The following is a 22,719-nucleotide window of genomic DNA, read 5'->3' on the forward strand; positions in this document are numbered from 1 at the left end:
GGCTTTGTCCAACAGAATTTACCATCTACCTGTGAATGAGGTGACATAAAAGCAGTGCCCTGTCCCTACACAATAGGTCACAGCATTACAAAACCATGACACTAGCTCCAAGGTAGAAAAGCAGCTCCCTGCACTAAAACATTGATATCCTACCTCATTTCACTCCTTTGGATTTTTCAGATCTGACTTAAGATGAATAATGAAGAAAAATAAAAACCAAAAAGGCTTTTATCGTATAAAAATGAATGGATGTGTTCACAGCATCTATATCCCGTGAAGTGAATTCTTTAGTGAATTGGCTGTTCGAGAACAAAACTGCAGAAGAATCCGGTTCTCCCTCCTCCGACATGTGTGCACTAGACACATGTTTGTTTTTTTAACTAAGCAATTTACATTTTAATTAGATTTCTGGCGTTCTAATGCAGATCGACTTACAAAATGAGACTACAAGACTACAAACAAAACACTTCAAAAGTAGATAGGAAGGACTGCAACATTCAAAAACCAAAGGACTCTGACAGCTGATATCACAAATGATATCCTATTGAGAGGTTAGATAAGAATGGAAATGCATTAACTGAAGGAAGAGCTAGGGAGAAAACTCAAGGCTGTTATTGGCATCATAAGAACACTTTTAATGTAAACAAGAGAAAGCAATCTGTGTGTGTGTATGTGGGTGGTGAACATGAAGGGGAAGACCATAAGAGAGCATGAAGACAAAGGATTAAGCATGTCACTTTTTGCTAATTAACCAAGTCATTTGGTTTGAGCCAATAAAGATGGGGTTTTGGCGAGACGGTATGATCCTCAGGCATGATCCCAGCCAGAGAATTGGCTCAGCGCAGTTTAACTAGTGGCAACCTTAAAGGCAGTGTGTTTTATTAATAATCACCCTGTGGAAAAGCACAATTCAGAGGGTTTTGACAGTTTTAATGACACAGTTATGTATTTGAAGTCCAGGCCTGGCATTCGCGCTGTTACAAATAAGCTTTTTATTCACTGACACATTTCTGACAAGCAGACTGTAATGGTTGGCCAGGCTTAAGGCTTTGGATTGTAATATCTACTTGTTACTTTTCCAGGATGCAGTTAATACTGATGTGAGAAATATGCTTTACATAATTTTGACTTAATCTGATATACTTAATTGATTACCCAGTGGGGGGGTGGGGGTGGGGGGGATTCTCTCAGTTTTCAGTACCAGTTAGTAAAGCACAAATGGTTGCAGGAGGGTATGAGGTGCATGCTCAGAGCGATTTTGGCAGCCATGCTCTAGTCACACTGGGGATAAAACTCTGAGTTTCACTTAATTTGAAAGCTCAGTAGCAGCCTGATAAAACTTGTTGTTTTTTAAAAAAGGGAGAGTAGGCATAATGGAAAATGACCTTAACGGTCACCGTGGCCAATTATCCTTTAAAATCATATATCCGCAGCACTAGCACATGAAGATAAGAGCTGATCTTATACCCAAAAGGTATAAGAAATATTTTTTATTTTTTCCTTCAGGCATACTGAAATTATATATTCTAAGTTAGACAAACTAGAATAATGGGTATGAGAGACTACTCTGTAACTAAAATGTCACATTTTATTCCTGCACCAGCCAATGTCTTATTCATTAACTCAATATATTTCGCCTACTGTATAAAGAATGTTACAACATCCCTACATTGTTTTATAGACAATCCCTGCATGAAAATTTGGAAGGTGCTTTATTGTTCGTGAGCCCCTGAACTGAGTTTATGCTTAAGTTACTGCTGCATTTCACTAATCAGAAATGGATATTAATTCATTTAAATCAAGTATGGGTCATGATTACTTTGAGTAAGGAGCTGCGGCCTCTTATTTCAAATGTATATCGTTGATCTTGTGAGAAAAAAAAAAGACAATAATCTAATGGTATTCTGTATTGCAGGTGATTCTGGAGTGGCCGACCGATCTAGCAATTAGCCCCATGGACAACTCGCTGTATGTCCTGGACAACAATATTGTGCTGCGCATCACAGAGAACGGTCAAGTGAGCATTGCAGCTGGCCGACCTATTCACTGCCCATTGGCTGGACTGGAGCGCGGCGTGGCCGGTGGTCAGAGGGCGCAGTTAACCCCTCTTGAATCTGCTGTTTCCATTTCCATATCATACCATGGGGACATCTACATAGCGGAGACAGATGAGAGAAAGATGAGCAGGATCCGAAGGGTTTCTGTGGATGGTGAGATAACGCATTTGGCTGGGGCTCCCTCCGACTGTGATTGCAAGAACGATGCCAACTGCGACTGTTACCAGACAGGGGACGGCTATGCCAAAGATGCAAGGCTCAATGCTCCATCTTCTTTAGTGGCAGCTCCAGATGGAACCCTGTATGTGGCAGACCTGGGAAACATCCGCATCCGGGCCATCTCCAGAAATGGGCCAACTTTGACTTCCAGTGCCGGCACATATGAGGTTGCTTCCCCCGATGCCCAGGAGCTGTATATGTTTGACAGCAACGGCACCCACCAGCACACTGCAAGCCTGCTCACGGGGGACTTGAAATATACGTTCAGCTATAGTACGGAGAATGACATCACGGCTGTGACTGACAGCAGTGGCAACACTTTGAGAATCCGTAGAGATCCTAACCGTACTCCCGTGCGTATCGTCGCCCCTGACAACCAAGTGATCTGGCTGACCATGGGCACCAATGGCGGACTGAAAACACTAACAGCACAAGGCATGGAGTTGGTGCTCCTTACTTACCATGGTAACAACGGCCTGCTGGCTACAAAGACGTCAGAGATTGGCTGGACAACTTTTTATGAGTAAGTATAATGGAGATTGGCACGCTCATTCTGTGGAAATCTTTTCATCACTTGCCAAAGTGAGACTGATTTAGGTTGCAGTGGATTGGGGCTTTCAGCATCTGGAACCTGCCCATGGTACAAATTAAAACACACCTCCCTCTTTGTGCATACTTATGTAAAATTATCTGCCAGAATGCAAAGTGCATTTGTTTATATAATTTGTGTTGAGGAATTAAAAAGGTTTCCCTGCTTCTCATGGATGAGGAGGCACTATTGACACTAATATTTAAATTCCTTTTTAAAACCTCTAGTCATGAGGTACAAAGACAGGAGTGTTTGCAATGTGTGTACTTGCATGTGCGTCTGTTCTTTCTTGTCTCACAGCTCAGTACAAGTTTACTCTATAATTGGTAACAGTACTTACCTGCAAATTGCTTTAGGGTGCACAATTAATTGAAACCTAATTATAAAATTTGCCTCAGATCTGTAAAATAGCCTAGTTTGACTATAATAACTCAATATCCATAAAGTATGCTACTTTTTCTTATTTTTTACTTGACTAAACTGTGTGTATTAAGTGTTCAAAAATGTATTTGGCAGAAGAGCCGAACAGACACGTTACAAGAGGACGATGTTTTGACATACATTTAAAAAAGTAAAGTAGAACAAAGTGGCCAAACTCCTGCTTATATTTCATTATAATAAGCCGGCTGGATGCTCTTTTATAACAGCACTTTATTTTGGTAGCATGGCCTGTGTGATTTAATCATTTACCCTAGTGTAATTCGCTGTCATGCCACATTATGCCATGAATGATATCCTCACTATTACAAAAAAAGCAAAGCATTCAGTTGAGATTGTGACACATCAATCATCCAAATAATTGAGTTGATTCATATAAAACAGATAGTGTCATTCCCTCATATCAAATATTTGGATTGTGCCTTTGGTCGATACAGACACATCCTCACTTATGCTCTGGAAATTGAACGTAGAAAAAAAAAAAGTGACATTTTAATTACAATAAAGTTGATGGCTTTACTCAACAAGTACAAAAGAGCTGATAATTGAATGCACCGTGTCACCGAGAGATCTCATACATATCAACGTTTTGTCATCTGATGTTCTTTTTGTCGAACAGCTACGACAGTGAAGGACGACTAATGAATGTGACATTTCCAACTGGAATGGTGAATAACCTGTACACAGACATATACAGCGCTTTGACCGTCGACATTGAGAGCTCCATGACGGAGGAGGAAATCAGCATCACCACAAATACCTCAACCATTCGTGCCTTCTACAGTCTGGCTCAGGGTAAGGCCGCTGCGCTCATCCTCTCGACTAAGACAGCTATTTCGCAAGCGGTTATTTGTCATTGTTTCAGGTCGCCGGGGCAATGTTGAGTAAGCTTAAGTCGTGTATCATTACAGCTCAGAGGGTCTGACAGACGACAGTGTAAATGATTACTCTCTCAGTGTGCAGGTTTGGGGTGTCAGAGAGACGCAGCAACCTTGTATCTAAATGGTTTCTACTCTCTGCTAGAGCCAGATGGTTCGGTTGTTTCAGCAAATCATTCATGTTCATTCTTTTCATTTGAAATAGCAAGGACATAAATCAGAATAAAGTACAACCAATAATTACCTCAGGAGACTGTCAATTATATTCATTCCTGTGTGTAATTACTTAATCCTTTTGTTCTAAGTTGCACTTTTCTGTTCACTTTTTGTTTACCATGACTAGACCAATGTAGAAGTAGTTATCAAGTGGGCTTTGACAACTCGCTGAGGATTACCTATGCCAACGGGATGGACACCCACTACCAGACAGAGCCGCACATCCTGGCAGGCGCTGCCAACCCAACTGTAGCCAGACGCAACATGAGCTTGCCAGGGGAGAGTGGGCAAAACTTGGTTGAGTGGCGCTTCCGCAAAGAACAAGCCAGAGGGAAAGTTATCGTGTTTGGACGCAAACTTAGGGTATGTTTGATTTTTATTTTTTTTTCTTCTTCTCTCTTCCTACATGCACACTGGTCAGCGTCCCAGGCACATATAAGTGGGTGTTTCCTGTGGCCTTGCTCACCCCATTGGTGGGAAGACTATGACAGGGACCAATGTCACCTGTCCAAAAAAAAGACATATTTCATTTCATGTCAGTTGCTGTGTCTGTGTCCTTATCATAACCTTAAAAAAATATTTTCGCAGTTCTTTCTTTCCATTGAAATTTAAGAGTCACATTAACATTTAGTTCCTGATATTGAGGTTTATCAATATTCTAGTACTGTAAGTCCACCACTTCTCATTCCTCCTTAGAATCTGACTCTCAGATTTATGATTTACAGTGCTTCATGAACCTAAGTTGGGTGGTTACTTTGCCTCCGAGTAATTTTTGTCTCCACTAAATTTAGGAGGTTGTGATTTAAGTGTACCTGAACAATCGCCAAAGTGTCTCTCAGTTTAATGAGCCCCGTGAAGGGGGTGTTAATCTCTGTGACAACTGTAGTGAAAATCCTTGTGAATACATTCTTAAGAGCCATACAGACAAAGAACAGTGACATCAAAACCAAGAACTTCTTCATGATAGTCTACAACTGGGAAACACAGGAGCAGAAGCTAATGGGGATCTGAATAAAGAATACTGGTGTATAATTAATGTACGTTGGTTGTATATATTTTAAAGTGCTGCGTAGTAATAGTATTTTTTTTCCCCCCTAACATGTTCTTAAATCACATCTTCCCACAGGTAAATGGACGAAACATTCTTTCTGTCGATTATGATCGCACCCTGAGGACAGAGAAGATTTATGATGACCACAGGAAGTTCCTCTTAAAGATTATATATGACACAGCAGGACACCCAGTGCTCTGGGTGCCCAGCAGTAAGCTACTGCCGGTGAATGTGAGCCGCACTAGCAGTGGGCAAATCAGTGCCCTGCAGAGAGGTCCCACCACTGAGAGACTCGAGTATGATAGTCAAGGCCGCTTGATATCCAGGGTGTTCGCTGATGGGAAGATATGGAGTTACACCTACCTGGAGCAGGTAAGACAATAACTGACAAGAGGAAGCAATATGTAAAGTATGCTGTAAAGCAGGCTTGTCATTATGACTACAGGGTGAATAGAGACCCTGGCATGTAGCTCAGGTCACCCTGAAGAGGCTTATTTTGCAATAATCACAGGCTCCATGTACATAATTCTGCTTCTTACAGAGGTACTTAGCAGACACAGCAATCATTGCACACTCATTGCAGACTGATGAGCATTGTTTTAAAGCTTACAATATAACCAGGTTCATCCAGCGACTTTCCTGCAGTAGGTCAGTGTTAACTAAGGATATAAGGTCCCCAAATGGCTCGGACAGTGGGACTGATGACCTTCTCTGCATTAGTAACATATTTCTTGTTCTAAAATATTTGTGATAGGTAGCACTGAATGAACTATCCTCAGCTTCGCCTGCTTAATTGACTCAAAAACCATTGGCAGCCGTATATAGCATACAGTGCCTGTGCACCAGAACGGTCTAGTCTGTAAATCACTCAGGGGGCAGTCCAGCTGGGGACAGACCAGCAGACTTATTGTGTTATGTGCTCCTGCATGTTATTTTGTATCATGTGTGCTGTCCTGCTTGTTTAGTGCGGTTCTTTTACTGTGTGTGTGTGTTCTCAGTGTGACCTGCAAAAGGGACTGAGGATGAAAAGCTTTAAGCTTAGTTTTATGTTTAATATTGTTCAAGGTTCTGTTGGTTATAGATAAAAAAACAAAAACAAATGTCAGTTTCAGCCGTTTATTTATTTATTTATTTATTCAAAGACTGGACACACCACATCTAATAATTGTTTTCATTGATTTTTTTCAGTCCTAGCCGCCAGAGAGTAATACAAATGGGAAGACTGAGTAAATACAGAGATAACAAACTGGCTGATTAAATGAAATCCTGCAAGAGCACAATTTTCACATATTTAACAAGTGTATTTACCCAGTTGTTAAATATGTCCTACTCTGACCACCATTGCAAAAAATATGCAGAGGGGAAATAGTTACTGGATTTGTTTGGGTTTGTAGGTTTCAGGTAGTCTTCAGGTCTTCAAAGTATTTCTAGTGAATTCCTAGTACATCTGGGACGGTATATTGTGGCACACATACTACAGAAAATTTTAATTCTAGGAATCTTCTAAATAACTCATAAACAGTGACAGGTCTTTACATTATGCTATTACAGTACATCATGTCAGACAGCAAAAAAATCACTCTTCCACTGGATCGCTCTATCCATCTCGTCCACAAAAATATCCCTCAGTTGTTTTTATGGAGTGTTCTTGCAATTGCACAGAGATGCTCCGCTATAAAAACATGCAGAGATTTCCTCAGCCACTCCTGGCCACATCCTTTCGTTGCGTGACCTGGAGAGGCCATGTCAACACTCTGACATAAGGAACACGGAGAGCTCAGGGAGCACAGGGAACCTCAATGTGGCAACGGATGACTGGGCCTGACATTTTAACGGAAAGGGTGGTAAACTTTTAGAAGACAGACCGCACTTCAAACCGCATACATACTGTAAATTCATTTAACTAGTTTCTTTGGGTAATAACATAGTAAATGCTCTTGACAGAAGCTCTATTCAGTATTTAACATGAGTGTCTCATTTTCACAGTACATGTGCTAATGTGGAACTTAAAGCTGTATATTCTGCAGTAACACATTAGACAATGGGCAGCACAGCTGGTGGCTGCTGTTTCACAGTTGTGACGGTTAATTCTACCTTGTGCATTTTTCATATTCCCTATTTCTCCTTTTCTCAAACAGGAAATTTCCACTAACTCTGCCTGCACTCAACCCGCCTGGAATTATACATATATTATGTATAAATATTATGCAACTCGTGAAAACATTTGCTATTTTGCTCTTTTCCCTCTAGTCCATGGTTCTCCTGCTTCACAGTCAACGGCAGTACATATTTGATTTTGACTCTCTGGACCGGCTTTCTGCTGTCACAATGCCAAGCGTAGCTCGCTACACCATGCAGACCATCCGCTCAGTGGGCTACTACAGGAACCTTTACCACCCCCCAGAGAGTAACGCCTCGGTGGCTGTCGACTACAGTGAAGATGGCCTCCTACTGAGAGTAGCTCACCTTGGTACAGGCCGTAGGGTCCTGTACAGATACCGCCGGCAAAACAAACTGTCAGAGATCCTGTATGACAGCACGAGAGTCAGCTTCACCTACGACGAGACAGCAGGTGTGCTGAAGACTGTCAACCTGCAGAATGAAGGTTTCATCTGCTCCATCCGTTATCGCCAAGTGGGTCCACTGGTGGATCGGCAAATCTTCCGCTTCAGTGAGGATGGCATGGTCAATGCACGCTTTGATTACACCTATGACAGCAGCCTGCGAGTGACCAGCGTGCAAGGCGTCATCAATGAAACACCGCTGCCCATCGATCTTTACCAGTTTGATGACATCTCAGGAAAGGTTGAACAGTTTGGGAAGTTTGGGGTAATCTACTATGATATCAATCAGATCATATCCACTGCAGTCATGACCTACACCAAGCACTTCGATGCCCATGGACGCATCAAGGAGATCCAGTATGAGATATTCCGCTCCCTCATGTACTGGATCACTTTCCAGTATGACGACGTGGGCCGAGTCACCAAGCGAGAGATCAAGATCGGCCCCTTTGCCAACACCACCAAGTACAGTTATGAATATGACGTGGATGGCCAGCTCCAGACTGTGTACCTGAATGACAAGGTGATGTGGCGCTACACCTATGACCTTAATGGAAATCTGCACCTGCTGAATGCAGGAAACAGTGCCAGACTCCTTCCTCTACGCTATGACTTGAGAGACCGCATCACCCGCCTTGGAGATATTCAATACAGAATGGATGAAGATGGTTTCCTCCGTCAGAGGGGGGCAGAAATCTTTGAGTACAACTCCAAAGGACTTTTGGTGCGGGTCTACAGCAAGAGCAGCGGCTGGACGATTCAGTACCGCTATGATGGGCTCGGACGCAGAGTGTCCACCAAGACAAGTTTGGGCCAACATCTGCAATACTTCTACGCAGACCTGAGCTACCCAGCCAGGATTACACATGTGTACAACCACTCCAGTTCAGAGATCACCTCGCTCTACTATGACCTCCAAGGCCATCTGTTTGCTATGGAGATCAGCAGTGGAGAGGAGTTCTACATCGCTTGTGATAACACAGGCACACCTTTGGCTGTCTTCACCAGCAACGGCCTCCTGGTCAAGCAGCTCCAGTACACAGCATATGGTGAGGTCTACTTCGACTCGAACCCAGACTTCCAGCTCGTGCTCGGGTTTCATGGAGGACTGTATGATCCCCTGACCAAACTGCTGCACTTCGGAGAGCAGGACTACGATATAATGTCTGGAAGGTGGACTGTTCCAGATGTCTCTACTTGGAAACAAGTTGGCAAAGAGCCAGCTCCTTTTAATTTATATATGTTTAGAAATAACAACCCCATCAGCAAAGTCCATGAAGTGAGAGAATATGTTGCAGGTAAGAGATATCGCAGTTGGAGCTGCTAGTACTTCTGATGATGATTATAGAGGCTGCAACTAATGATTATTTTTATTATCATCATTGACGTTATTAAATTTAGGGTTATTAGTTGCTGTACTAATGCATTTTGTATATGCAATTCATTAATATTGTATTTTGTTTCTTTTGTAATCAGCATTTACTTTACAATTTAACTTGCAAGCATTAAAAGTGTTAAAGCCTGCACTTTGGGGGTCTAAATATACAGTATAAATGTATTCTAATGTTTTTGTATAGTACAGTACAAAGGCACTCATGTTCTAACTTCAAACTTTCTGTATTTATTTTCTTTTTCTTCCACAGATGTGAACAGCTGGCTTGTAACCTTCGGCTTTCATCTCCACAACACCATTCCTGGGTTTCCAGTCCCAAAGTTTGATTTAAGCATGCCATCCTATGAACTGACGAAGAGTCAGCGCTGGGATGATCTGCCGGTGGGTTAAATGAATATCTCTAATGCATGCTGAGCAAAGATAAACAGAACAGATAAAAAGTAACTATTATACTCCTCCAGCTAACAGACAGTATGGTCTTTGAAAGTGTAGGGGATCAGACAGACAACTAAAAATTACTTTGTTTGCCATTGTTTTTCTTTTATATAAGTATTTTGAAGCTGCCACTGCTTAATTACATTGCTATGTATTTCATAGAGTATCAATTTTAATTGGGCTATATTTGCATAATAATACCCATAATAAGCACAAAGTGTACTTTCCTCTGTCTTGTTGTTTCACCTACCAGTTGAACACATTTTAACACTGCTTGACTTTATATGTAATATTTTGGTGTCGGTCCTTTTAAAACAATCATTTGAAGCTATTTATGATTCTTTGGTTTAAGGCCATCACACAAAAAGTGTTGCTGTAAAATTGTCACGAGGGATTTATCTACTTTTGGCTTGAGAACACAGCTTGAAAACACCATTATCTTAGACAGGGATGAAAAAGTCTCTGAAGCAGAGCTGTAGCTGGTTCTAAATGGCCTGGAGAGTCAGGTTCTGCCATGTTCAGGCGTTAACGTTTCACTGCACTCTTCCTACAGTCTATCTCTGGGGTCCAGCAGGAAGTAACCAGACAAGCGCATTCTCTCTTGTCATTCGAGCGGCTGCCAGAGGTCCATCTCACTCGAGGTCGCAGAGGTGAAAAGTCCTGGCTGTGGTTCTCAGCAGCAATGTCTCCCATCGGAAGAGCCGTTATGTTTGCCATCTACAAGGGCAGTGTTCACACTCACACACTCAACGTGGCCAGCGAGGACTGTATCAAGGTTGCAACAATCCTCAACAACGCTTTCTATTTGGAAGACCTCCACTTCACTATAGAGGGTCGGGATACACACTACTTTGTCAAGCCAGGCCTTCCAGATGCCGACCTCGCTGCATTGCACCTCACCAGTGGACACAAGACTCTTGAGAATGGCGTCAATGTGACCGTTTCCCAGTCCACCACAGTCATGGATAGTCGGACTCGGCGTTTTGCAGACGTGGAGATTCGTGCTGGTGCCCTAGCTCTTCACATCCGCTATGGATCCACAGTGGACGAGGAGAAAGCACGGGTCGTTGAGCTTGCTCGCCAGCGTGCTCTTGCCGGCGCGTGGGCGCGAGAACAGCAGCGAGTGCGAGATGGCGAGGAGGGGGTCCGCCCCTGGACAGAAGGAGAGAAGAGGCAGCTTCTGAGTAGTGGAAAGGTTTTGGGGTATGATGGGTACTATGTGCTCTCCATCGAGCAGTACCCAGAATTAGCAGACAGCTCGAATAACATTCACTTTCTTCGGCAAAGTGAAATTGGAAAAAGGTAACAATACGAGGTGCATTTTCTGCCAAAGAGACTTAGTTTTGGTGGAGACACACTTGTGGACAAAATGAAAAGCAACTGCAATCAAATGTTGCTGTTATGTACCCTGAGTGTCAATGTGTTTTTTGTAAGAAAAGAAAAGAAAAGAAAAACAAAAACCAAGGGGTCAAAAGCAATGCTGTGCATTGTGACCTAGGACTACAGAGTAAATGTATAACTACACCAAGCCTTAACATGGCAATTACAGGTCAGTTCCTCTGTTGCACAAGCCTTTTGGACTCTGGACTCTGGAGCAGAGGAATAGTGGTCTCTTTGGGGAAACAGTGAGCTAATTTAGGTGTTTTATGTTTGTTTTTGTTTTTTTTGGTTTCCATCGAGAAAAGTCTAGCTCGACAGAAAGTATTAAGAGCGAAGGAAATGTTTACATTATGCATATCTGCACTTCTTTAGAAGTATCGAGCTCGAGAGTTCACACTCCGAGAGCAAGCAGTGTCCTTGAGCAAATGTGTGTTTTTAAAATCAGAGACTTCTGACGTTAGAGATATCCTCACCAAACAACCACTATGTATACCAGATTTAGCACTGTAAAGATCAAAATGTCTGATTCTCTTTGAGATGTTTTTAAAATAATTTTAAAAAAAAAAGAAAGTTTCCATGTTTAAATACCCAATATTCATTGTGAAAAAAGTACAGTAAAGGTATGAAGAACTCTGTTGGGGGGGGGGGAGGCACTGATGTGTCTTGGAGAGCACAGGGACACCATGTTTTGTAAATTATGCAAGAGTTTTCTGTCGTTTTTTTAAGAAACTGAGTAAATGTCTGTATTAGTCATTAACAGTAATTTATGTTGTGTTTATACATGACAAATAAAGTCCCGCTGATTTTGATTTTTTTTCTTTGATTTTTCAGATATGCATTTCTTTTTTTTTTTCCCCTTTCTTTAAGTTCTTTAAGTTAGGCTCCTCCTAATATTGCTAATTGAGCTATTTCACAATGCTCTGTTTAAGTAATTAACAGAAACCTGTGCATGTAGTGACAAGTATTTACGAGTGGTGATGTATCTATAACATGCAGTCAACTATTATTTCCACTAAATTTAATGTTTATTGGACATAATGCCTTTTGACCTGGCTTCCTGTCCAATGAATATTTCATCAACACAAATATTTCATGAACCCATCTCACATAAACAAGGTTACAGTGGATCCAAATATAGATCACATCCATGTTCTCAGTAGGTCTAATTTTTTTGAATGTTAAATGCACTCATGGATTAAAATCATATTGGGGTTCTTTTCGGTGTGTTGTTTTTTTAAGAAAAAAAGTTCTGCCTTTTTTGATGTCATCTCGAAACTCAACTGTTCAGCTTTAAAATGAATTAGACGTGAGAGGATATTAGTGATGGGTTACTTAGACACTGATTTGGATGTTATTGATGCCTAAAGTCCCATATACCCATATACTTATGTATGCATGGCTAATTCAGACAAATGCCAACATCACAAATTACATTAATGATTAAAAATGCATCTTATGAGCTACAAAGCCAAAGAAGACAAATGCAGCATTAATTTTAAGTTAGCTGCTTGAAGCTGTTCTGAACTGTGTTAATTGCAGCTGAAGAAATTGAACAAGTGTAACTAACCAGTATCAAAATCAAAAAGGAGTTTAGGTATCAGCCAATGTGTGAACCTTTGAGGGCTAATTTTTTTTTTTTTAAATGAGGGTTGTGATCAGCTTTCCCACGCTCATGTTAAAAGTTACTCATCAAAGAACAGAGGAGTTCTGATGATAGAAAATAATTCTGAAAACAGTCCATTCATATGAAAGAGATTTCTTTTTCATGGTTAACTTCAAACAGCATTCTAAACCGAATGGGAGCAGAATATTCTTTGCTCAAAGGTTGTTTTATGCTGTTGTTTTTGACCCTCTCTTGGCTGCTCCAGCATCTCACAGATTCTGTATGTGGTTTCAGAAACTTAAAAATGTTTTATGACATATAAAGCTCAACACAGTTACAACTCTTTGAAGGCATGCACTTCAAATTTAGAGCTGAGCAACATTCAACGTTCTCATCAGACTCCCTTAGGGTATACCACCCCCCTTCACCACCAACCTATAATGAAATGTCTTATTAAAAGTTCCCCTGTGAGCCATTGTCTATTGTTCCTTCACACTGAAATTACAGTGAACTTATACGAACCCCCATTTGTTTTGATATATCTATTCAAAGAGTTTCAATCCCTGCCCAAACCCTGCAGAAAAATCTTCAAATACTAACTCAGCTCTGCCAAATAAAAAGCATTCAAATCTTTGATTCTCTTAAAAGTCCTCTGATGCTCCCTAGTGGTACAAAGTGCATAGTTCAGAAAGTCATCCAGCTGACTTTATCTACATATCATGTAGCAGGACACTTAATATAACAGCAGCCATCGCTCCACTTTCAGGGAGGTCAGAACACACTTCAACTTCAAATAGTTCAGTCGAATTCTAATGATTAGTGTGGCAGATGTTGGTGGGAAAAGAGCAGAAGAATCACTTTTGGAAACTCCAGGTTAATTTAAACAGACATCAAATGGAATAGATAAACCACTAATATTAAAATGATCTGCAGTACTGCTGCAGTATCACACTGTGACCACAGTAGGCACCGCCAAAGCAACAGTGCAGCACATCAGTGCGCAGCGTAACTAGACCTACTTCAAAGGCTTATATAAAAGAGATGGCACGACATTGCAAGAACATCAAAGACCCAAAAGCATCGTGCAATAACCACATCAGAGCACTGATTCATTTTATGCACGTAACACAAAAGGTAGCCATATGAAATCACACTACCAAACATGAAATGATTTTGCAATCCATCTTGGAGGCACAATCAAACATCAAGCACTAACAAGGACGTTATACATCATATATGATGCACGGGTTTGACACAGCTTGGATTTATTTTGGGGGTTGATTCTGACTTTGCGCTGCGCAGTGGCTTTATGTCAAAATGGCTCTTTGAAGTGAAACAAGTATGTATAACTATAAATTTTGCGTATGAGCAGGTTCTAGTCTTATGGAGAGGGATTTCAGGGTGAAGCTCAGGCTCGAGCTTTGAATTTTTTTGAAAGCATTTTCAGAAGGGGAATTGGGTCACATTTAAGTTTCTCCCATTCTAGAAAAGAAATGCATCGAAGCATAGAAACTATAATATGAAAAATATGTAAAAAAACAAACAAACCTGTGCATTATACAACAACACACAGTATAACAAGAGGAGTGCAGCACAAATATAACATGTAAAAATATTATATATTATATATAATATTATTATACTACCATCTACAGCACAACAACATAGTATAACTATAGTTGTACTACAAGAATAATAAAACAAATAAGACGTAAAAATATGTGTGTTATACTATAATAATCCAACAACACAACCGTTAATATCATGACGTAGAGCAATCAGTGACGTTATATTACAAACGATATCAGAAACGTGTGATCAGCCGCATCAACTGTGCTGATTAGATCATTATGGACACACATAGAAGCAGGCAGCAGATTGAGCCCTCTAATGAGCTTTAGTATGTAAAAAGTCTGTAGCTGCTTGCTTCTCCAAAGGCATCACACATTTTAATTTCAACTCGACACTCCCCTCCTCTGATGCTGCACGTTCGAACAAATATTCTGTATGTTTTGTAAGACTCATCTCAGTGTTGACGTCCCTCTGTGAATTTTACCAGGCCTGCTGTTTCTGCCAACCAGTGTTATTAGATTTTCACATTCGCACAGGATGTTGGTGTTCATTATTGGTTTTGCTTACCTTCAGCTGACAACTTGTGGACCTGTAGAGATAAATTAGATTTGAAAGTATGTGGGAGAAAAACAAAATTCCATCACATCATTTTTGGTATTTCTTTGCAGGATTTCAGAATATATACACTATGAATGTGACCGTGTGAGAGGTAAACCTATGATTTTAGAGGAGGGAAACAACATTTCTCTAAGACTCAAATGATAGGAGACAATAAAGCGAAAATAAATTAAAAAGGCAATGCAAATACAATTTCCGAGGCAAAGAAGAAATCTGCTCTTTATTCCATTCTGTTTCTGAACCAAATGTGTTTGGATGTAATAAACCAAAAAAAAATGCAACAAGCTTGGTATGATACTACCACAGTGAATCGAGTAACGACGTAATTATTTTGTTCAAGTCTTCATACTAAACCAATTCGCTGTAGATTTACGGCAAACAAAACCACCGTTTCTATCAGGAGATTAGTGCTCATGCAGGTGCCAGACATGCAGAAACAAAGGCTGAAATGTTCCCAATGTTTGAACTAAGAGACGTCAAGAAGGGCCGAAAGGCTTCGTTTTCTTTTGATCACAGAATTATTATTTTGTGATCTCGACATAACAAGCTTTGTTCTGAGCTTTGACATAAGCTCAGTTTTCCTGATAAAACTCAGTAAGGACCTTGTGATCTTGACATAACTCAAACTGTCATTAGATGATCATCAGATAAGAAATGCATTCGGATATAATCATCTATAAGCAGCAGATCTATCTATCACTTATGTTAGTTATTATAACCTTTACTTGCTGTAAATGAGCAAATATCCCTGTGATATTATAATATTTCCACATAATAGTGTTGGCAGCTAGTTAGCTGGTCACCTTTAGTGATCCCATGGCACTGTAAAGTTCCTATAATTTGTCCATAAAATAGGTAAATGGTTGGTCTACACTTTAACCTCAGATTAAACATCTGATTGCTTTTTATCCGTCCAAGTAATTCCAATTTAATTTTCATTCCTATTTACAGTCTTGTCATGCTGCTAGAAATAATAATAAAAAGTACAAGACACAAGAAAATGGAAGTGTGTATGTAGAACCTGTAAACATGCAACAACAAACACAAATAGTTTCTGTCAGTTGCTATTTGATGATCAGGAGATTTTTATGTAAACATCTAATTATATAATAACTGCTAGAAGATTGAGTGAGTTAATGTTATGCTGAGATCATATGTAATAATTTCCTCTATAACATTATCAAATAGGGTGGCTTTTTTTTTACTTTAGTGATAAACACACTGATTATGTTTGCAGTAAATTGCAGTAAAGGTCTTACAATGATGGTTTCAGGGTAAAAAGGAGTCCAAACTTAAAACTGATGGTGGCTGGTGGTAAACATGCCTGCAGAGTTGAAGGACAAGGGACCTATACTGTACAGAGGAAACATTTCATTGCAGGACGTGTCCCTGCTTTCTTTTAATCAGTGACTCACTTAGACCTTGGAGGTAATGCGTAATGACACGTGTGCTCCTATCAGTGAGACGGACAGGTCTGTTAAAGCTTTGAAGTTTCACATTGACGGTCACATCTCGTCTCAAACGTCTCATCCACCGCACCCCGCCCTCTCGCTAGCATCCCTTTCACCCTAGCTAAATGGGAACAAGAACAAAGAATTTTGGGGCTGCTTCTGCTCCTCTTGTTCAGCTTTATATTGCTAGGCTTGTACCATGTCCCAATTCAGAAATAGCTGCTTGTTATCATCCCTCTGATCTTCTGAGGACAGTTGCACGGGCTGTTGGGACTGTACTTGAGAAGTCTACAAAGAGTGTGGGTGAAAAACAAGGGCGCTAATGATCTTGGAGGTTTAGAAAGAGTGGATCGTGGATTCTGAGACTTACACTGATGAAACTGGGTTAACTGCTGTTCAAAAAGAATTTGCTTGTTCCGATTGACAGGGTGTTGTGGTGTGGTTTGGGCGATAGGGAGGGGCGAGGCTAGAATTATTTTTAACCTCGTATGTAGACAAATGGCAGTGAAAACAAAAATATTTCCAATAAACCGCAAACGACAGCCACTGATACAGGCCCAGTAAGTTTTGGACAGTCACACTTACAGCTTACAAGGTATGTATATCGGATTTGTCAAGTTCACTGGAAAAAACACAGGCATAAGCTCAGTGTACTTTAGGACGATATTATGTAAAGTCTACGCACATTCTCAGCGACCTTGGAACCACAAATCCTATGACAGTCACTGAGGAATAAAACATTAACTAAATCGCAAATATTTACAGATGAGTCCAACGACCCGCAGAGTGGCATCTTCATGATTCCCGAACTTCATGATGCACGTTCACACAAAAAGACTTCAACTTACATTTATGCTTTCGTGGTGACTAAAGATCGTTAACAATAACATCAACATAGTTATAACATTAACTTAAATCCATACACACCCCGAAAGTATAATTTCAGGGTGTGTTTTTGGTGTTAATCAAACAGAAATCGAACCTTTTAGGTGGTTGTTAGAAAAAAGCTCCACCTAAAAATAGATTTTTCTTCCTCTTTTTAAAATTAAATGTAATTTTTAGAACATGCCATGGCAAAATGAAAAAATAAAAACTCAGGTTTGCCAAGTAGGAGATCATGTCTGTGATGCTGATATATGTATGCAAGTCTATTCTCCACTTGTCCTCCTCCTCAGACACTTAAATAATCAGCTTCGCCGTTCGTAAGAGACTACACATGCAGATATAAACAGCAGATCCTTGAGGGTAAACACTGAAGATAAGCTGTGAGAGCAACGTTCAAGACAACACGGTTGTCCTAATAGTCTAAAGCAATAACTGAGGCTTTAAAATCTGATCATTTTCAATATATTCTATATTCCTGCTAATCGAATTATTTGTTCAAAAGTGACATGTATTTAGTTTTGTTGTTTTGCCCATGTTATTATTTGAAAAAGGTCCTGTGACTGTTCTTTCAGCAGGCCAAACAAAGTCCAGAAGGTGGTCCCAGTTCAAGGTAAACAACAGCTCCATGGGGCAAATAGAGGCGGGCCGGATGGTCGCTGTATCCTCATGAGTGATTGGATGAGGTGAATCTTTAAAAATCTGGATTGTGTTGGACACAATTTTAGTAAATATTAGTCGAGGAACGAGAACACATCTGCGACACATCATTCGTTTTGGACAAATCATGAGTGGATGTCCGTACTTTGAGAAGAGGCATTTGTACGTTCAGATTGTCACTGCACCTAAAATAGGGCTCTCAAGGATTTTTTATTTTTTTTGTTCACCACCATTTTTATTTCATGATTTCTTATACATTTAAATTAAATTTGTTTAAACAATTCATTACTAATCCTGACGACGGGAAAGCGGCGAGTAACAAAAAGGCCTTCTCTCTTCACACTGCAGGTTATTCAAAAACAAGCCTCCCAAAAAAGAAGAGGATGAGGATGCCTCTCAGGCAGGAGTTAACAAGGCCAGTAAAGGAGGAATCATCTATGGAGACTACCTGCAGGTACAAACCACCACTATCTTACTGCCTGGCTTTTTTTAAGTACTGGGGTTTGGGTATGTTTTTAGCTTTGTATTTTTTTTTTTAAAAGTTAAGAGTTTCATTTCTTTTTCCGACTCTCAGCTTGATAAAATAGTCACAGCCCAAGTGTTGCAGAGTGAAGTAAAGGGTAATAAGATCCATGATGAGCACCTCTTCATTGTCACTCATCAAGGTAAAACTACAGCAGCTTTGCAGTATCTATACTTAGCATTTTTGTTGTTTTGGTTGCATTTTTTCCTTTAAAATATGTTTATCAATCTATTTTTATTTGAATCTTGTATTAATTAATTGTGCAAGTGTAATTAGACTTTGACTACTTACTGACCTATTTTGTTTTATTTCAGCCTATGAACTGTGGTTCAAACAGATTCTGTTTGAGCTTGATTCAGTGCGACAGATCTTTATCAGTGGACACGTAAGTCATATTTCTGGGGTGAAAGAATCTTACAAAGGTTATGTGATTGAGTTTTCTTTTTTTTTCTTGAGCATGAAGACAGACAGTCCATTATCATAAAGAGAGAAAAGATATATTTTCTAGTGTTGAAGTTCCCTTGGAGTTAGTTACGATAGTATAAAAAGAGAAGAAGAACTTTTTGTACCAGTGAGTGAACACTGTTCAGAATATAAAATCACAAGGTAATAATTTGAAGAGTAAAAAAATCATCACAGAGGAGAACACTGATCTCACAGTGCCTCATGTTCAACAGGAATCGTTTGTCCTGTTCAGTCACTCTGGCTTTCAGTCAGGGAAAAATAAGAAATATTGTGCATCACCCTGGCTGATGTTCTAAATTTAAATTAGAGCAACACTTGTAATTTAATACTTCTTTTTCCCTGGAAGAATCACACATTAGGTTGATGAAATAATGATGCAAAAATCTGGATCTAAAACTCTAATTATTTCTAGTAATTAGATTGTGTTTTCCCGTGTAGGGATAGTTACGTTACAGCTTTACTAATGACTGATTAGTGATTAATTCCTTAAATATTTCACTACTCCTCCAGGTCCGAGATGAGCGCAACATGCTCAAAGTCAACACTCGCATTCACAGGATCGTAATGATCTTCAGACTGTTGGTTGACCAGTTTGCGGTTTTGGAAACAATGACAGCCTTGGACTTTTTTGACTTCAGGTAAGCTCATAAATAACTTCTGGGCCTCTCCTCTTCAGCTCTTAAAATTTTATAAGATGCACTATCCCTTGATTGTGCACTCTGTCTGTGCTGTACGCATGCATGCTTACTCGTGTGTGTGTTTGTGTAGGGAATACCTGTCTCCAGCTTCTGGATTTCAAAGCCTTCAGTTTCGGCTCTTGGAGAACAAAATAGGGGTCCCAGACAACCTGAGGGTTCCATACAACAGACGTCATTACAGGGACAATTTCAAGGGTCACGACAGTGAGATGCTGCTGACCACTGAACAGGAGCCAACTCTCTTAAAATTAGTAGAGGTACATCTTACAATCAATCTTTAATTAAAGAGTTAATTAAAGTAGTTATTATTATTTCTATTGTATAAATCTGTATTTGTTTCAACCTTCTGTTTGCTGTACCTTGCTCTGGATAAGCCAATCTGCAACTGGACAGGGTATAAATGTGATGAAACCTTGAACTGTTCTTCTCAGGAGTGGCTGGAGAGAACTCCTGGCTTGGAGGTGGATGGATTCAATTTCTGGGAAAAGCTGGAAATCAATATATTTGATGGGTTGAATCAGGAGAGGGAGAAAATAGAGGTAAGAGATGACTCCAGCTTTCAGAACAAACATTTTTTTTTTTTTTTTTGCTTCCCCTGGAGTGTGCAGATGATTGACAGAGACCATATTTTTATTTACGGGTTATCTTTTTGAAAAGAAAATACCAGATTCTGAGGAGAAGGAGGAACTGACTGCTGAGCTGGTCAAACAGAGAGAGCTGTTCACGTCTCTCTTTGATGAAAAGCGTCATGATCATCTCCTCAGCAAAGGTGAGCACTAATCTAATGAATTAAAATGTTGTAATCCAGTGTTTGTAAAGGGTTCACGTATCTGTGTTTATGGTCTTGATTTGACTCTGAATTCTATAAATACTTTGTGAAGTTTTAACAATTACGATCTAGCTTACAACATTTGGTTTTACTTTAAAAGTCATACATTTTCAATTTTGCCAACAAGGTGAGAGGCGACTCTCTTACAAAGCTCTCCAAGGTGCCCTGATGATCTACTTCTACAGGTATGTGGTCCCTTGTCTTGTGAAAGTCTGCTCTCACAGAGCGTCAGTGTTGTATTTGCCTCAGACTCATATAGTTATACACTTCTACACCTGAGAGCTGCACAGTAATAATTGCTGCACAGGCCTCTACGGTTGCCCACAGCTATACTGGGACAACTGGGGTTTTAACATCTTGCTTAAGAGCACCTTAGAGCCAGTTACTGTAGCAGGGTTACTCATTTCTTCTCGCCTCCTGAAATTTCCACAATATCACAAGCCCTTTTCCGAAACCCCCGTCAGCAATCCAGGTCATGTGACACCTACGGCAGTTGTAAAACAGCAGCAGTTGGGACTTGTCATCGTGTCTCGAGAATATTCGAACGCACACCTGAGTGTCTTTGTCAGTTTCACCAAAAGGTGTCGTGACCAGCCTTTTGAAACCAGATGCACACAAGACTCATTAAGGCTCTGTAAGAGTCCGAGTCATGTGACAGTCACTGGATGTCGATAATTAATTTGTGAATCTGCTGGGTAAAAGATGTTAATTGCATTGTGGGTAGTGAGCAGGTCGCTCTCATTTTACAACTGCGATGAACACGACCCAGAAACAATTCAATACACCACTTGATCTGTACAAGGTGTCCTGAAATTAAAAAAAACAAAAAAACAACTCTTCTTTTACCTTTTAGGGAGGAGCCGAGGTTCCAGGTTCCCTTCCAGCTGCTCACATCCCTCATGGATATCGACACCCTCATGACAAAATGGAGATGTAAGTAGTGCTCGTAAGTGAACAAGAACAGAAAAATGTGGAGGCGAAACCACATTTCTACAAAGAAAATAAATAAATTCTAAAATATTTTGCCCAGGGGCAGAGCTGGACAATCGGGTGTTTACAGAACTAAAGATAGCTCAGGACCTGAGGAGCAGAGGAGCCTTATATCATTCTTTATGCCTGCTGATCAATCCAACAGCCTATTCCCATGAAATAAATGTTTTACCCACCCATTTCTCACTTATGTCTGAACAATTTACAACTCAAATAGAGCATGCAGAGCCAAAAACATCACTCATCTCACCAAGGATATTTCTGTTTTTGTGTCAGACAATCATGTATGCATGGTGCATCGTATGATTGGCAGCAAAGCCGGTACGGGAGGCTCATCTGGCTACCACTACCTGAGATCTACTGTCAGGTATTGTATGCTATAAACTTTAACCTACTGATTACACACTTTACACTGCAGGTATCTTAAACACTTTAGAGTTAATTTAGATAAGGATAGGATAAGGATGCCCTGCTACTCTGCCTTATCTAAATGAACCTGTCATATGGTCACTTCTTCCTGACGTGCACAAACTATACTTAGAGTTCATTTCAAAAGGAGCTACGTCACAGTTCTTTATTAAGTATCCATTCATTTTTAGCAGCACTTTAGGTCAGGTTTTGTCCTTCAGAAAGTGCAAATTGGAACAGATGCTCAATTATATTTAAAGAGTACATGAGTTAAGTATTTAATAAATGGTTCTTTCCCTTTAGTGACCGCTACAAAGTGTTTGTGGATCTGTTCAACTTGGCAACGTTTCTGATCCCTCGCCACTGGGTGCCAAAGCTAAATCCCAATGTGCATACGTTCCTCTACATGGCCGAATGCTGCGACAGCTCCTACTGCAGCAGTGAAGACTCAGACTAGGAAGCATGTCAGTCACCTGTCACGGCCTCTTGTGTGTCAGTGCAGCAGATCCTCTGCACAGCTGAGACGTTTTGGTGCATAGGTGGCCACCAAACATGTAAAAAGACATGCAATGTTTCAATCGGATGAGCTCAGATACGCAGGACATCAAGTTGATGTACCCAAGAATATCCAAGATATCCATTAGGGAGAGACACTTGACAACATGATGGTATAATTGGTTGGGTCTTTTAGAATATCTACCTTTCTTTCTATTGGGATTGTGACATTACATCACAAATGTGTTAATCTTACCATTAATGTCGAGCAGGACGGAAAATCTCTCTTTTTCACCTCATTGTGA

The 22,719-nt window shown here is 40.2% G+C and overlaps 2 protein-coding genes across 2 annotated transcripts in view; both read left to right on the plus strand.

Annotated features, from left to right (window-relative positions):
- LOC139206724 (teneurin-3) overlaps positions 1-11,146 on the plus strand; it is a 120,477-nt gene extending 109,331 nt beyond the window's left edge. The window contains exons 24-30 of the mRNA XM_070836289.1: positions 1,916-2,799; positions 3,923-4,098; positions 4,525-4,760; positions 5,524-5,820; positions 7,699-9,310; positions 9,656-9,786; positions 10,394-11,146. Coding sequence (XP_070692390.1) covers positions 1,916-2,799; positions 3,923-4,098; positions 4,525-4,760; positions 5,524-5,820; positions 7,699-9,310; positions 9,656-9,786; positions 10,394-11,146 — 4,089 coding nt within the window. The remainder of the gene's footprint in view (positions 1-1,915; positions 2,800-3,922; positions 4,099-4,524; positions 4,761-5,523; positions 5,821-7,698; positions 9,311-9,655; positions 9,787-10,393) is intronic.
- A 6,987-nt stretch (positions 11,147-18,133) lies between these two features.
- Positions 18,134-22,376, plus strand: tdo2a (tryptophan 2,3-dioxygenase a). Its single transcript, XM_070836290.1, has 12 exons — positions 18,134-18,168; positions 18,355-18,460; positions 18,581-18,671; positions 18,844-18,914; positions 19,505-19,632; positions 19,763-19,949; positions 20,124-20,231; positions 20,350-20,461; positions 20,649-20,706; positions 21,375-21,454; positions 21,788-21,878; positions 22,223-22,376. The coding sequence occupies exons 1-12, from the start codon at positions 18,134-18,136 to the stop codon at positions 22,374-22,376; spliced, it is 1,221 nt and encodes a 406-aa protein (XP_070692391.1).
- Positions 22,377-22,719: the final 343 nt, after the last annotated feature.

This window comes from Pempheris klunzingeri, chromosome 9 (assembly GCF_042242105.1).
Source record: "Pempheris klunzingeri isolate RE-2024b chromosome 9, fPemKlu1.hap1, whole genome shotgun sequence".
Taxonomy (NCBI): domain Eukaryota; kingdom Metazoa; phylum Chordata; class Actinopteri; order Acropomatiformes; family Pempheridae; genus Pempheris; species Pempheris klunzingeri.

What these genes read in the sequence shown, in the direction of transcription:
- tdo2a (XM_070836290.1), top strand. Translation starts at nt 18,134, where the DNA reads ATGAGTGGATGTCCGTACTTTGAGAAGAGGCATTT. An exon ending in TACTTTGAGAAGAGGCATTT is followed by an intron (nt 18,169 to 18,354) that starts GTACGTTCAGAT and finishes TTCACACTGCAG; the next exon opens with GTTATTCAAAAACAAGCCTC. An exon ending in TCTATGGAGACTACCTGCAG is followed by an intron (nt 18,461 to 18,580) that starts GTACAAACCACC and finishes TCCGACTCTCAG; the next exon opens with CTTGATAAAATAGTCACAGC.